Raw genomic sequence first — 15,577 nt, forward strand, 5'->3', positions numbered from 1 at the left:
AACTCATCTATATTCAATTAAATTAGCATGATCTTAAAAATAAATAAATGTTCAGATGCAGCTTGCCTTCAAACAACCTATTACAAAGGAGAAGTCACTAAGCAAGGTGGGACAAAGAATTAACACACATAGGAACACTAATATTTATCTAACACATAACAGTCTTTAGAGATCAAACTTTAAAGCAGGGTGGGGTAAAAATAAATGTTTGCAGATTCTTAAGGGTAAAATACACTACACAACGTGGGGGAAATGGAGGTAAGTCACACCATGTTTCTCTGATTGCTTCTCAAAGCCTGCTCTTTCAGCAGTCCTTCAAACTAACTGAATAAGCTCTATATAACCAAAATGGACAAAAGCCATCATGGAGAGAGCCTTTATGTCTCCAAAACAAATTTCTGGGAAGCACTGTTGAACATGACAACATCTGCATTTCAGGGAAGGCCATCTAAGGCCCGAATACTTTGACTGGGAGAATGGCAGGACACCTTCTAAAGAGCTGAACACCATCAACTTCAAGAAATGCAAAATGTTGAATTCCCTTCTGGACAGTTAACCCAAAGGTGATGCTTCACTTGTATCTAGGTTTATGTAGTATTCCACTATCAGCTTCAGCCACAGATAGAATTGTTCGGGTTTGTGTTTTGTTGTTGTTTTTTTGTTTTGTTTTGTTTTTCACTTTTACTTTATTTCAGTAAGGATACCTCACCACAAAGGTACTACTCAGCCTCCCTAGCAAGGATAACTATTAATAATGTGCTTATACTCTTCTAACTAACTACACATCAGGCTCACTTCATTGGGCTTGATGTCAGCAAGTGTGTGTGTGTAAATTAAACATGGAGCAAATGTAAGTAAATAAATGAATGAGTTAAAAAAAATATATATATATATAAACATAAGTAGCCATACTGACTTGAAGCCATTTTCTAGTTATATTAAAAACCGACATACCAGTTAGGACACAGATCTAAATAGCAGGAAAAAACCAGAGTAAAACAAGCAGTCAAAATGTCTACACTAACTGCCATAAAGGATACAGAGTCACGTGGCCTGGCAATCACTATTTTCGGGTCATTTTCCTATGTAGTCATAGCATTTCATCTATTACCCTAATAGATGGTTAAAAATACATATAAAAATCATTTCATGGGCAATAATGAAAAAGAATAAAAATGAAAGCATAAAACAAATAATGAAGGGAATATTAAATAGTTAATGGGGACTGACACTTTTTCATTATAAAAAGTGATGTTTTAAATTTTTACAATGCACACATATTCTATAATTAAAGATTAAAATCCATGGAAAAACGGAAGCATTTATATTCTCAAAAATAAGGTTAACCTACTGTTCTCACAAAGAAATTATTTTAAAGAAAGGAGCATTATAAGCATTACAGTAAAAATATATGATAAATCTCTTTAGAAACTAATGTCAGAAGATAAGGGTATTGCTTAATTGCATAATTTTATATCCTTCTCTATAATAAAAGATATACCTTACCATAATACCTTAATGGACAAAGAGGATATATTCCAGTGACCCATTTGTTAGCACTTCAACTGTCAAAGACATAAAACCAAAGAGGCAAAAAAGGAATACATTCTTGCACATGAGCTACGAGGAAAGAAGATGAGATGAATGAAAATAGCAGTTCTGATTGGTTATATACTAGGAAATACAAAATAAGCATCTGGGAGTCTTAGAGCAGAGGGAAAAAAATGATTGACAGAGCTCCAATTTAGCTGAAGTACAAAAGGGACCCAACCTAGGCTGAAAATCAAAGAGGAGTCTGGGGAGGGGGAGGGAGAGCGTGCACCCGCACCCATCTGTTGCCCGCTAACTGGTTCACACCAGGGCAAGAGGGTTTCCAGGATCTAGAAAGCACCAAAGACAAGACACTGATCTTCAGCAATTGCTAGGATGACCTACCATAGCTGCCCCCAGGCTAGTGTCACAGGAACCAGGAGGAAAACACCATCAGCTAAACGCACTCTATCCTTCTTCAAGAAGCTTATTCTCAAGGAGGGATCAGGTGATATAAGTAAAAGAAACAAAGTACAAATACTAGGGAGCAAATCTCTACCCGGGCACGCTAAGGAAGGCTTTGTACACAAGAGGTGGCATTTGAGTTGGACATTTAAGGATGAGTTGAAGTTTGTAAGATGAATAAGTAAAAATCTATTCCAGGCACAAAAGAAGAAGGCAGCTCTATTATATCCATCACTAAATACATAGGATGGGGTAGTAATGGAAGATGAGGCCATAGATAAAAACTATATTAGAAACACACGCTTAAAAAAAAAAAAAGAGATGGATGAGGACTAGCCCTTTCAGGATCAGCTTTAGGAACAACCCTATGATGATTCTGAAATTTCAAGGTGATTATCAAGAAGTATGTTTCCCGGGCTTCCCTGGTGGTGCAGTGGTTGAGTCTGCCTGCCGATGCAGGGGACACGGGTTCGTGCCCCGGTCTGGGAAGATCCCACATGCCGCGGAGCGTCTGGGCCCGTGAGCCATGGCCACTGAGCCTGCGCATCCGGAGCCTGTGCTCCGCAACGGGAGAGGCCACAACAGTGAGAGGCCCGCGTACCACAAAAAAAAAAAAAAAAAAAAAAAAAAAGAAGAAGTATGTTTCCCTTGAAATTCCTCTAACAGGGATAATGGATACAAATACATACAATAGGAATAAAATAGCTACTGATACCAAGTTTATTAAAGCAACCAACCAATTCAACCAATCTATACATGAAAAGTACAAGTATCCAGTTTCTCTTATTTCAATGAGAATAAACAAAACGGACACCGGAAGTGAGGGAAGAAAGTCCCACAGAATAGAGAAATGGTATAGTAGAGCAAAGGAAGAGGAAAACTTGATATAAATTTCTTAACTTTGGTTTGACTTTAAACTTCAAATAATCAGGGGAAGAGAGGCTTACAGAGTCCTGGGGTGCATAATTTATGAAGAAAAGGGTCAGTATGACAAAGTGCTTTATAGCAGATTTCCACTTCACCTTAAAACTTAAATCTGATGGCAATACTAATCACCAGCACAATATCAGTATAATTAGCAGAGTAAGTCATGATTTTGTTAACAAATGCTTTACTCAGCTAAGGTGTTTTTGTTTAAAGACAGAAAAGCATACAGACGTGAGCAAAGTAGATGCAATTAATCAAATGCTACAATAATTTCACAGCTGTTGAGAAGCAGGGATAGATCAAGTTCCATCTGAGGCCTTGTGGCTCTTGATGAAGATGCCGCCTTCAAGAACAGGTTGCACCTGTGTCTCTCCCACACACACACACCCCCCACCCACCCCCGCCAGCTCTCCATTCCAGCCACAACCCAGAGCCCAAAGTTCTGTCTCCAGCTTCAAGCCCAATGTCTAGCACAGAAGGGCCACAACACGTATCAGTTACAAACAGAACAGAAGGGGAAACAATGATATTATAAAATCAAAGAGCTTGCTTATATTTCAATTCATGAAATGCCACATGTGCCTCCCTTTAACCTGTAAGACCTACCAGATTTGTCAAATATTTCATGACATAAGCTCCATCCAAAATGAACAGAGTATGTTGCCCATACCTTGATATGGTCTTAAGACTGGTTACCAGGGAAATAAAAGAAAGAAATCAAGTGAAGGAAAGTAATTCCTTATTGGGGGGAAAGAGACCATAAACACCTGACACTAACATAATCTGATAATCGATTCATAATCTGATTAAGATGGTCACCACTGTTCTGTGGGTCAAATGGAAGAGGCAGGGAGAGGTTATGAACTCGTGAAAAATGAAGAAATACCTTAAGAAGTAAAACTCCTAGAAATCTGATATATAATCAATCTATGTAACCTTATCCCAGCTAAATGAATGTCTGTTGGGTTTCTTATTTCTTTTTTGTATTTCAATTTTATGTAGTTTGGAGATCTCTCCTACTACCTCTGAGGACCCTGGTAAGCCTGGTGACCCCAAGATGAGAAACACTGAACCACAACAAGAAATAAACAGAGCTGTTCAAACACAGACATCCCTATCTCTTTCATTTAATACATATGGCGGTGTGAAAAAGGCATTTACTGGAAGAAAAAGCATGACTCAAAAAAAAAAAAATGGAGAGAAAGAGGTTAAGAAGGCTCCAACCATTGGTTCAAGATGGCAGAGTAGAAGGACGTGCTCTCATTCCCTCTTTCGAGAGCACCGGAATCACAACTAACTGCTGAACAGTCATCAACAGGAGGACACTAGAACTCACCAAAAAAGATACCCCACATCCAAAGACAAAGGAGAAGCCACAATGAGACGGTAGGAGGGGCGCAATCACAGTAAAATCAAATCCTATAACTGCTGGGTGGGTGACTCACAGACTGGAGAACACTTATACCACAGAAATCCACCCACTGGAGTGAAGGTTCTGAGCCCCACGTCAGGCTTCCAAACCTGGGGGTCCGGCAAGGGAGGAAGAATTCCTGGAGAATCAGACTTTGAAGGCTAGCAGGATTTGACTGCAGGACTTCGCCAGGACTCGGAGAAACAGAGACTCCACTCTTGGAGGGCACACACAAAGCAGTGTGTGCACTGGGACCCAGGGGAAGGAGCAGTGACCCCACAGGAGACTGAACCAGAACTACGTGCTACTGTTGGAGGGTCTCCTGCAGAGGCAGGGAGTGGCTATGCCTCACTGTGAGAACAAAGACACTGTCATCAGAAGTTCTGGGAAGTACTCCTTGGCATCAGCCCTCCAAGAGTCTGCCATTAGCCCCACCAAAGAGCCTGAGTAGGCTCCACTGTTGGGTCTCCTCAGACCAAACAACCAACAGGGAGGGAACCCAGCCCCACCCATCAGCAAACAAGCAGATTAAAGTTTTACTGAGCTCTGCCCACCAGAGCAACAGCCAGCTCTACCCAACACCAGTCCCTCCCATCAGGAAACTTCTCCAAGCCTCATCCACCAGAGGGCAGACAGCAGAAGCAGGAAGAACTACCTACACTCCTGCAGCCTGTGGAACAGAACCCACATTCACACAAAGATAGTCAAGATGAAAAGGCAGAGGGCTACGTACCAGATGAAGGAACAAGGTAAAACCCCAGAAAAACAACTAATGAAGTGGAGATAGGCAAGCTTCCAGAAAAAAATTCAGAATAATGACAGTGAAGATGATCCAGGACCTTGGAAAAAGAATGGAGGCAAAGATTGAGAAGATGCAAGAAATGTTTAACAAAGATTTAGAAGAATTAAAGAACAAACAAACAGAGATGAACAATACAGTAACTGAAAGAAAAACTACACTAGAAGGAATCAAGAGCACGATAATTCAGGCAGAAGAACGGATAAGTGACCTGGAAGACAGAATGGTGGAATTCACTGCTTCAGAACAGAATAAAGAAAAAAGAATGAAAAGAAATAAAGACAGCTGAAGAGACCTCTGAGACAACATTGAACACAACAACATTCACATTACTTCTTCTCAGAAGGAGAAGAGAGAGAGAAAGGACCCAAGAAAATATTTGAAGAGATTATAGTCGAAAACTTCCCTAACATGGGAAAGGAAATAGCCACCCAAGTCCAGGAACACAGAGAGTCCCATACAGGATAAACCCAAGGAGGAACACGCCAAGACACATAGTAATCAAACTGGCAAAAATTAAAGACAACGAAAAATTATTGAAAGCAGCAAGGGAAAAACGACAAATAACATACAAGGGAACTCCCATAAGGTTAACAGCTGATTTCTCAGCAGAAACTCTACAAGCCAGAAGGGAGTGACACAATATACTTAAAGTGATGAAAGGGAAGAGTCTACAACCAAGATTACTCTACCCACCAAGGATGTCATTCAGATTCGATGGAGAAATCAAAAGCTTTACAGACAAGCAAAAGCTAAGAGAATTCAGCACCACCAAAACAGCTCTACAACAAATGCTAAAGGAACTTCTCTAAATGGGAAACACAAGAGAAGAAAAGGACCTATAAAAACAAACCCAAAACATTAAGAAAATGGTAATAGGAACATACATATCAATAATTACCTTAAACGTGAAAGGATTAAATGCTCTAACCAAAAACGCAGGCTTGGGGCTTCCCTGGTGGTGCAGTGGTTGAGAATCGGCCTGCCGATGCAGGGGACACGGGTTCGTGCCCCGGTCCAGGAAGATCCCACATGCTGCGGAGCGGCTGGGCCCGTGAGCCACGGCTGCTGAGCCTGCACGTCTGGAGCCTGTGCTCCACAACGGGAGAGGCCACAACAGTGAGAGGTCCCCGTACCACAAAAAAGAAAAAAAAAAAAAAAGACACAGGCTTGCTGAATGGATACAAAAACAGGACCCATACATATGCTGTCTACAAGAGACCCACTTCAGACCTAGGGACACATACAGACTGAAAGTGAAGGGATGGAAAAAGATATTCCATACAAATGGAAATCAAAAGAAAGCTGGAGTAGCAATACTCATATCAGATAAAATAGACTTTAAAATAAAGAATGTTACAAGAGACAAGGAAGGACACTACACAATGATCAAGGGATCAATCCAAGAAGAAGATATAACAATTATAAATATATATTCATCTGACATACGAGCACCTCAATATATAAGGCAGATGCTGACAGCTATAAAAGAGGAAATCGACAGTAACACAACAATAGTGGGGGACTTTAACACCTCACTTACACCAATGGACAGATCATCCAAAAGGAAAATAAATAAGGAAACACAAGCTTTAAATGACACAATAGACCAGATAGATTTAATCAAATAAACAATCTAACCTTACACCTAAAGGAACTAGAGAAAGAAGAACAAACAAAACCCAAAGTGAGCAGAAGGAAAGAAATCATAAAGATCAGAGCAGAAATAAATGAAATAGAAACAAAGAAAACAATAGCAAAGATCAATAAAACTAAAAGGTGGTTCCTTGAGAAGATAAACAAAACTGATAAACCATTAGCTAGACTCATCAAGAAAAAGAGGGAGAGGACTCAAATCAATAAAATTAGACATGAAAAAGGAGAAGTCACAACAGATACCGCAGAAATACAAAGCATCCTAAGAGAATACTCCAAGCAACTCTATGCCAATAAAATGGACAACCTGGAGGAAATGGACAAATTCTTAGAAAGGTATAACCTTCCAAGACTGAACCAGGAAGAAATAGAAAAGATGAACAGACCAATCACAAGTAATGAAATTGAAACTGTGGTTAAAAATCTTCCAACAAACAAAAGTCCAGGACCAGGCGGCTTCAGGGTGAATTCTATCAAACACTTAGAGAACATTTAACATCCATCCTTCTCAAACTCCTCCAAAAAAATTGCAGAGGAAGGAAAACTCCCAAACTCATTCTATGAGGCCATCACCACCCTGATACCAAAACCAGACAAAGATACTACAAAAAAAGAAAATTACAGACCAATATCACTGATGAATAGAGATGCAAAAATCCTCAACAAAATACTAGCAAACAGAATCCAACCACACATTAACAGGATCATACACCATGATCAAGTGGGATTTATCCCAGTGATGCAAGGATCCTTCAATATACGCAAACCAATCAATGTGATACCCCATAGTAACAAATAGAAGAATAAAAACCATATGATCATCTCAATAGATGCAGGAAAAGCTTTTGACAAAATTCAACACTGATTTATGATAAAAACTCTCCAGAAAGTGGGCATAGAGGGAACCTACCTCAACATAATAAAGGCAATATACGACAAACCCACAGCAAACATCATTCTCAATGGTGAAAAATGGAAAGCATTTACTCTAAGAGCCGGAACAAGACAAGGATGTCCACTCTCACCACTATTATTCAACATAGTTTTGGAAGTTTTAGCCACAGCAGTCAGAGAAGAAAAAGAAATAAAAGGAACACAAATTGGAAAAGAAGAAGTAAAACTGCCACTGTTTGCAGATGACATGATACTATACATAGAGAATCTTAAAGATGCCACCAGAAAACTACTAGAGCTAATCAATGAATTTGGTAAAGTTGCAGGATACAAAATTAATGCACAGAAATCTCTTGCGTTCCTATACACTAATGATGAAAAATCTGAAAGAGCAATTAAGGAAACACTCCCATTTACTACTGCAACAAAAAAGAATAAAATACCTAGGAATAAACCTACCTAGGGAGACAAAACCTGTATGCAGAAAACTATAAGACACTAATGAAAGAAATTAAAGATGATACCAACAGATGGAGAGATATACCATGTTCTTGGATTGGAAGAATCAATATTGTGAAAATGACTATACTACCCAAAGCAATCTACAGATTCAATGCAATCCTTATCATTTTACCAATGGCATTTTTTATGGAACTAGAACAAAAAATTTCACAATTTGTATGGAAACACAAAAGACCCCGAATAGCCATAGCAGTCTTGAGGGAAAGAAACCGAGCTGGAAGAATCAGGATCCCTGACTTCAGACTATACTACAAAACTACAGTAATCAAGACAATATGGTATTGGCACAAAAACAGAAATATAGATCAATGGAAAAAGATAAAGAGCCCAGAGATAAACCGACGCACCTATGATCAACAAATCTATGACAAAGGAGGCAAGGATATACAATGGAGAAAAGACAGTCTCTTCAATAAGTGGTGATGGGAAAACTGAACAGCTACATGTAAAAGAATGAAATTAGAACACTCCCTAACACCAAAAACAAAAATAAACTCAAAATGGATTCGAGACCTAAACGTAAGACCGGACACTATACAACTCTTAGAGGAAAACATAGGAAGAACACTCTTTGACATAAATCACAGCAAGATCCTTTTTGACCCACCTCCTGGAGTAATGGAAATAAAAACAAAAATAAACAAATGGGACCTAATGAAACTTAAAAGCTTTTGCACAGCAAAGGAAACCATAAACAAGATGAAAAGACAACTCTCAGAATGGGAGAAAACATTTGCACATGAATCATCAGACAAAGGATTAATCTCCAAAATATATAAATAGCTCATGCAGCTCAATATTAAAAAAACAAACGACCCAAATCAAAAATTGGCAGAAGGCCTAAATAGACATTTCTCCAAAGAAGACATACAGATGGCCAAGAAGCACATGAAAAGCTGCTCAACATCACTAATTATTAGATAAATGCAAATCAAAACTACAGTGAGGTATCACCTCACACCAGTTAGAATGGGCATCAGAAAATCTACAAACAACAAATGCTGGAGAGGGTGTGGAGAAAAGGGAACCCTCTTGCACTGTTGGTGGGAATGTAAATTGATACAACCATTATGGAGAACAGTATGGAGGTTCCTTAGAAAACTAAAAATAGAATTACCATATGACACAGCAATCCCACTACTAGGCATATACCCAGAGAAAACCATAATTCAAAAACACACATGCACCCCAATGTTCACTGCAGCACTATTTACAATAGCCAGGACATGGAAGCAACCTAAATGCCCATCGACAGATGAATGGATGAAGAAGATGTGGTACATATATACAATGGAATATTACTCAGCCATAAAAAGGAATGAAATTGGGTCATTTGTAGAGACATGGATGCATCCAGAGACTGTCATACAGAGTGAAGTAAGTCAGAAAGAGAAAAACAAATATCATATATTAATGCATATATGTGGAACCTAGAAAAATGGTACAGATGAACCGCTTTGCAGGGCAGAAGTTGAGACACAGATGTAGAGAACAAACATATGGACAACAAGGGAGGAAAGCAGAGGGTGTGGGGGTGGTGGTGTGATGAACTGGGCGATTGGGATTGACATGTATACACTGATGTGTATAAAATGGAGGACTAATAAGAACCTGCTGTATAAAAAAAATTAAATTTAAAAAATTAATTAATTAATTAAATGATAAAAAAAAAACCAATTTCAGAAATGCAGTTTTGGAGATTTTTAAGATTTTTAAGATTTTTTTTTTTAAGATTCCTTATGATGGATATTCCATGCTGTATTCTTTCACACCCTTTTTGCTGGACATTTAGGTTATTTCCAGTTTTCTCCCATCATTAATAATGTTGAGTTTCTTGCTTGTAAACCTTTGTTTACATCTTTGGTTGTTTCCCCCCACCCTCCTCTCAGGATGAATTCCTAGAAGTGGAATTATACAATTTAAAGAAATACGCTTTCTTTTATGACTCACTGCGTATTGCTAAAAAGGGTATACATTTCAGTCTTTTATAGACAGTTCATGACTGTGCCCTTTCCTCCCCCGCCACAAAAAAAAGAGGTTAAGAAATCTGAGGGCGATAGTCACAAAGGCCAATAATTTCTGATCGCTACAGAAAGTTAGTGAGATACTCACTAACTATACTTCTGTTGTTTTATCTACCTACCTACCTACCAAATACTTACTTTATGTCCCCAGATTAAACCCAGAGTACAAAACGCTAGACACGTAGGGCTATTATTCCAAGGTTTGTGACCAAGAAAATCATTAAAACTTCACGATGCACTAAAGGGAAAACACACTCAAAAATTTTTATAATCTTTATCTCCCTTGAATCCCTCCTTTAGTCATTTAAACTAGACTTTATAACATGCCACTTAAACATTGCAGGCAGAAATTAAAACCTTCAAAGTAGTCTTTCCCCTCAAACGAATCTCAGGAAATACCTACTCAACAGAAGCCCTTGGCCTATAGGTTAAAGGTAAAATATACATTTTATATAAGAGACTTATATTGTGTAGCAGCCTTCAAATTTTCCTGTGTTTTAGTCTAGCAGTCCAGCTTCCACCCCTTAATTTCTGCTCCTGCCAAATCTTCACACCCACAGAAATTACAGAAAATGTTGTACATATGAGCTCAACAGGAACAGCATGGCAGCCCCCAGCCATGACTTACCTGCTGAAATGAAATCCCAAACCACAATGCTGACTTCCCTCCCAAACCCACGATGCTGCTTTTTTCTGGGGCTCTCTCTGTTGTGAAAAGCAACAACTCAAGCTCAGAGTTACCCTGTTTCATTGCCTCTACTTCGAAGAGCAGCAACACAAACGTAAACCCACAGCCTCTGTTATGAGACTCACAAGAAACCTATTCCTTAGTCTTTGTTAACAGATCTGATTTTTATAATGGTTCATGGCTCCAAAATGCCAAGAACTATCCTAGAGGCATATATGAAAGAATTTAACATTTCAATAACCTAAAGAAAAGTTATTTTGGAAATGAGAATTATCTAACCATTTCAGTACACAGGACACTTTATATACCTTTACTTTTCTTCATGTATATTGATACATACTAACCAAGTGTTCATTTTTTTATGCAAATCAAATGATTAGCGGGAGAATGTCAGGCCTGAGACGTTTTCAGATCAAATTCACTGCAGAAAAACTAATGAGATAAAGAACTTCAATCAGCTCAAAAATCTACATCATTTCACGCTACGTGCAAAATAGGACCATTAACTCCCCAAAATATGAGCCTTAAGATGTGGTTTTCATTATCCAAGGTTTCCAACAGTTCCTATCAATGAATATTTTGTCTATTTCTAATGTTTGCAGTAAAACACAGTTGCTCACACACTCTCCTAAAATCATCATAAAACCTGATGTAATAAGTTCAGGTAGAAAAGATGTGCCTAAGCAGTTTGCTCTGGTATTTAATAGCAATATCAACCATATTAAATTCTCTCTTTTATTCCTTGTAATTACTAAGCAATTATGCACCAGACACGGCACTAGGCAATAGAGATAAAGTGACAAAAAAGACCTTTTGGCCTTATGGTACCCAAATAACTACCTAATTACAAGTAAATGAGTAGTAAGTGATATGAAAGATAATACTTAAGTAATTGTCTGTGAGGGCAATGTTAGTACAACTATAATGTGAAAGTTTACATCACCTAACTTAAAGATGGCTAAGTTTAGAATACCAAGAGTTTTCATAGTGATCCTACTGGACAAGAAAAATTCTTTTCACAAAATCATGTATAATGATTTATTCCCTCTAGTATCACAACTACTTTTGTCCAGATGTGAGCTTATTAACATAATACATTTGCATTCTGAGACACACAACCTTAATGATGAGAATAACTAAAGAATTCTGGGCTGATGAGACAGGATCAGGAATATGCTTCAGTATATCACAAAGCAAGTTCTTCTGCCTATCATTTGACCCAAAACTTACAGTGATAACATAGCAGAAGGATCCCTTTGAAAAAAAATCTCAAGATTTCATTAAAGAAGAGCAAAGGTTCAAAACAGCTAATGCTATTTAACATCACTTTCTTGAGTTCATTCCATAAAAATCAAAGAATAATATAAAAGAGTTAATACCTATTTTTGACATGAAACCTCACAGGAGTTTAATTTTGTGAAACTATTCCATTTTTAACTATATTTTTCAGAATCCCTAGAGATTCTAATATATTGGCAACATGTCTTCTGCTTTAATGTTGCAAATCCAGTCACCCTGCAGATACCTAATTATTGAATGCCCGAATGAGGGAGGCTTGTGGATGCTTTTTGCTGTCACTAGCGCCAAAGATATTTATACTTGAACAAATACTTGTTAAGTACTCAGGATAAACATCCATACAGTAGTTACGATATGCAGTAGAGTGATGTTATATTGTAATTCTGTCCTTGGAGGTCCACACTGTGGAAACCACATGTATAAACAGGTTAATGGAGAAACAAAAATGGATTCTTCTGGGCTTCCTTGGTGGCGCAGTAGTTGAGAGTCCGCCTGCCGATGCAGGGGACAAGGGTTCGTGCCCCGGTCCGGGAGGATACCACGTGCCGTAGAGCGGCTGGGCCTGTGAGCCATGGCCGCTGAGCCTGCGCGTCCGGAGCCTGTGCTCCACAACGGGAGAGGCCACAACAGTGAGAGGCTCGCGTACCGCAAAAAAAAAAAAAAAAAAAAAAAAAAGGATTCTTCTGATAACTCAATAATTAAATCACCTTATTTTAAATTCCACTTTTTGGTATTCCAGCTGGGTTCTGGGATATTTAACAGTCACATTAGTCCCAAGTAGAGTAAGAAAGCAAAGAAATATAAATGCTAATTAAGGTTACCTTTGCGCCAAAGATGACGAAAACATTTGTCCAAAGGCTGATTCAGAATCACAAGGCAGTATTTCAAACTCCCTATGGGGAAAAAAAACAAAATAAAGTAAACAAGTGAACCAAGTCTTTCATTCCCCTCATATGAGTCTGGAATCATACTCTCATAGACCAGATTTGCAGTCTACACTGAGCTAAAGTTTAATCACAGCTAATATCTTACACCTGAATTTTAAAAGATACCATAGGTTAATTGGATCTACTTTATTCAATATGTCCATCACATTACTATTTGGCCGAGGAATTTATCATAAAAATAGTTTATCATAAAGACAGTTGGGTACGCTTCTTTTTGTACAGGGTGTGCAGCCAAAATGCCCTGGATATGAATTCTTATCCTTTTGATATATGTAACACTTTGATTCAAGTACCCTTCTACGCGGCTGGTCTGCTATCATCTTGACGCTGTTTGCCAAGCAGCGTGGGTCTGATGGGCGTGTACTTTTACATGCATTTTCATCCTCATTTATTCATATTCTCTCCTTCACTTTCCTTCTCTCCCTCCACCCCGAGTTATCTTGAACTCTCCAATGTAAAACTTTGTTTCCACAAAATCCTACTAGTTCTTTTCATGACTCTTTTATTCCAAGTTTTTAGATGACCCTCAAAAGACTAAGAAAGATGGAAAAGAGTTACTTCTCCAACAATCATTTCAAGCCTTTTATAATGTACTGTAAAGAGTGCAAAGCAGAAAGCAATCAGGCTGTTGGAAATCTGTCATTCAGCTGAGTCCAAGCACTCCATTTCATTTATGGAAAGAAATGTTGTTTGGTGATAAGAAAAATTAACTTTTTTTTTAAAGCAATCTCAGTGTTCGAAATGGAACAAGATAAGGAAATGAAAAGGGGATGGCATCATCCACGGCAAACGTTATTAAGTGCCGACTATATACCAGGCACTAGAAGCGCAAAGAGGAATAAGATTACAGGGTATCTGCGAGATAAGACATTTATAATAAAGACGATTTACTCCACAATACAGTACAACACAAGGATATGAGGAGTGCTGGGTAACAGATAAATGAATGTGGCAGAAGTTCAAAGCCTAGAAAGTCAGTAAGGTCTGGTGACATCCTAGAAATCTTTGTGATATGCAGATTTTTGAACTTGATCTTAAAAAGAAGTAGCTGGACAGAATAAAGCAAAGGGTATTCCAGACAAGGAAAACAACACACAGGAAGCTGCTATCCTTTGCCAGTAGGACTGTTACCGTGGAAAGTTTAGGAAGCAACACGCTAATGACGTGCACCTAAGACATGAATACTAACATCCCAGATTTTAGACATGCTGTTTAGGATGATGGAGGAATTTCAACTGAGGCACCACCAAGTATTTAGTGTGATAGAGAAATGAGTAGTAAAGGCAATTTATGTATATCAGGGGATCATCCATACAGAGATGATAGCTAAAGGTCAAAGCACAGACACAAGCTGAGATACTACAAAGAAAGAGCAGAGAGAGAAAAGAACAAATTACGAACACAAAATCGTCATGTTTTGCTCACCGTTACAAAACAGAAGGACGTCAACAAAGGAAATACAGAAGAAAAAGCCAGAAAGGTAAAAGAACTAAGACGGTAATTCCAGGAATGTGCCGTCGATAACACAGCACACTAAGGAGACGTCACACAGACTAGACAATGAGAAAAGGCCAACGAGGGTGGGAAAATCTCAAAGAAACGTCTAAAAATTCACAGAGGCAGCCTCAAGATAGTAAAGAGAATAAGGAGTTAGAAAACTGAGAGATGCCTCTTCTTAAAAAATAAAAACTGAACTGTGGGAAATGGGGGAAAAAGGCAGCAAAGCACAGAGAAGGTATTTTAAATATAGAAAATATTATATTCGAATTAGGAGGAGGGAAGTAAGAGAGAGAAGGGAAATGATCTATTTATTCATTTAACAGGTATTTATAGAGCACAAAGTAGTCTTGTTCAGGAATGAACACTCCCTCCCCCCTCCCCCCTGCCCTATGGCTTACATACTATTGATAAAAACAGGTGTTGAGATTGCGGCACAGGATGACCTATCACAGAGACATGCAAAATTGAGGTAGAGGCAGAGTACGGTCAATTTATTTATAAGAAAGTAAACAAGAACCAAAGTGAAGATATGGAAGTCAAATGGAACATTTAAAATGACTGCTGTAAGAAACAGACTACAGGAGCCGAGAGTCCACAGGCTGAAAAACAGGAATTCAGTTGGGGTTGACTAACAGGCATAGGACATCAGATCTGCCTATAACTCAGGACTTTTCCCACCAATTCTTTCTTTTTTTTTTTAGGGCAGCCCAGCTAGTTTATTCGCATTGAATCTAAACCTTAGATCTCTGGCTTAACAATAACACAGGAAACCTTTAAAGACACAATAAATATTGTGTTAAATCAGAGATGGTTTAAACCAGTCATATAACTTCTAATACTCTGGGTTGGCAACTACAGCATGACAAATTATATACATAAAGATATTTAGGTCCTAGGATCTGATGTTCTTTCCTT

The 15,577-nt window shown here is 38.4% G+C and overlaps 1 protein-coding gene across 2 annotated transcripts in view; it reads right to left on the minus strand.

Annotated features, from left to right (window-relative positions):
* Nucleotides 1–15,577, minus strand: part of TPK1 (thiamin pyrophosphokinase 1) — a 336,199-nt gene that overhangs the window by 263,862 nt on the left and 56,760 nt on the right. For both annotated transcript variants that reach the window (XM_082631771.1, XM_082631772.1), the window contains exon 3: nt 13,037–13,108. In XM_082631771.1, coding sequence (XP_082487897.1) covers nt 13,037–13,108 — 72 coding nt within the window. The remainder of the gene's footprint in view (nt 1–13,036; nt 13,109–15,577) is intronic.

This window comes from Mesoplodon mirus, assembly GCF_964341445.2.
Source record: "Mesoplodon mirus genome assembly, chromosome: 9".
NCBI classification, from domain to species: domain Eukaryota; kingdom Metazoa; phylum Chordata; class Mammalia; order Artiodactyla; family Ziphiidae; genus Mesoplodon; species Mesoplodon mirus.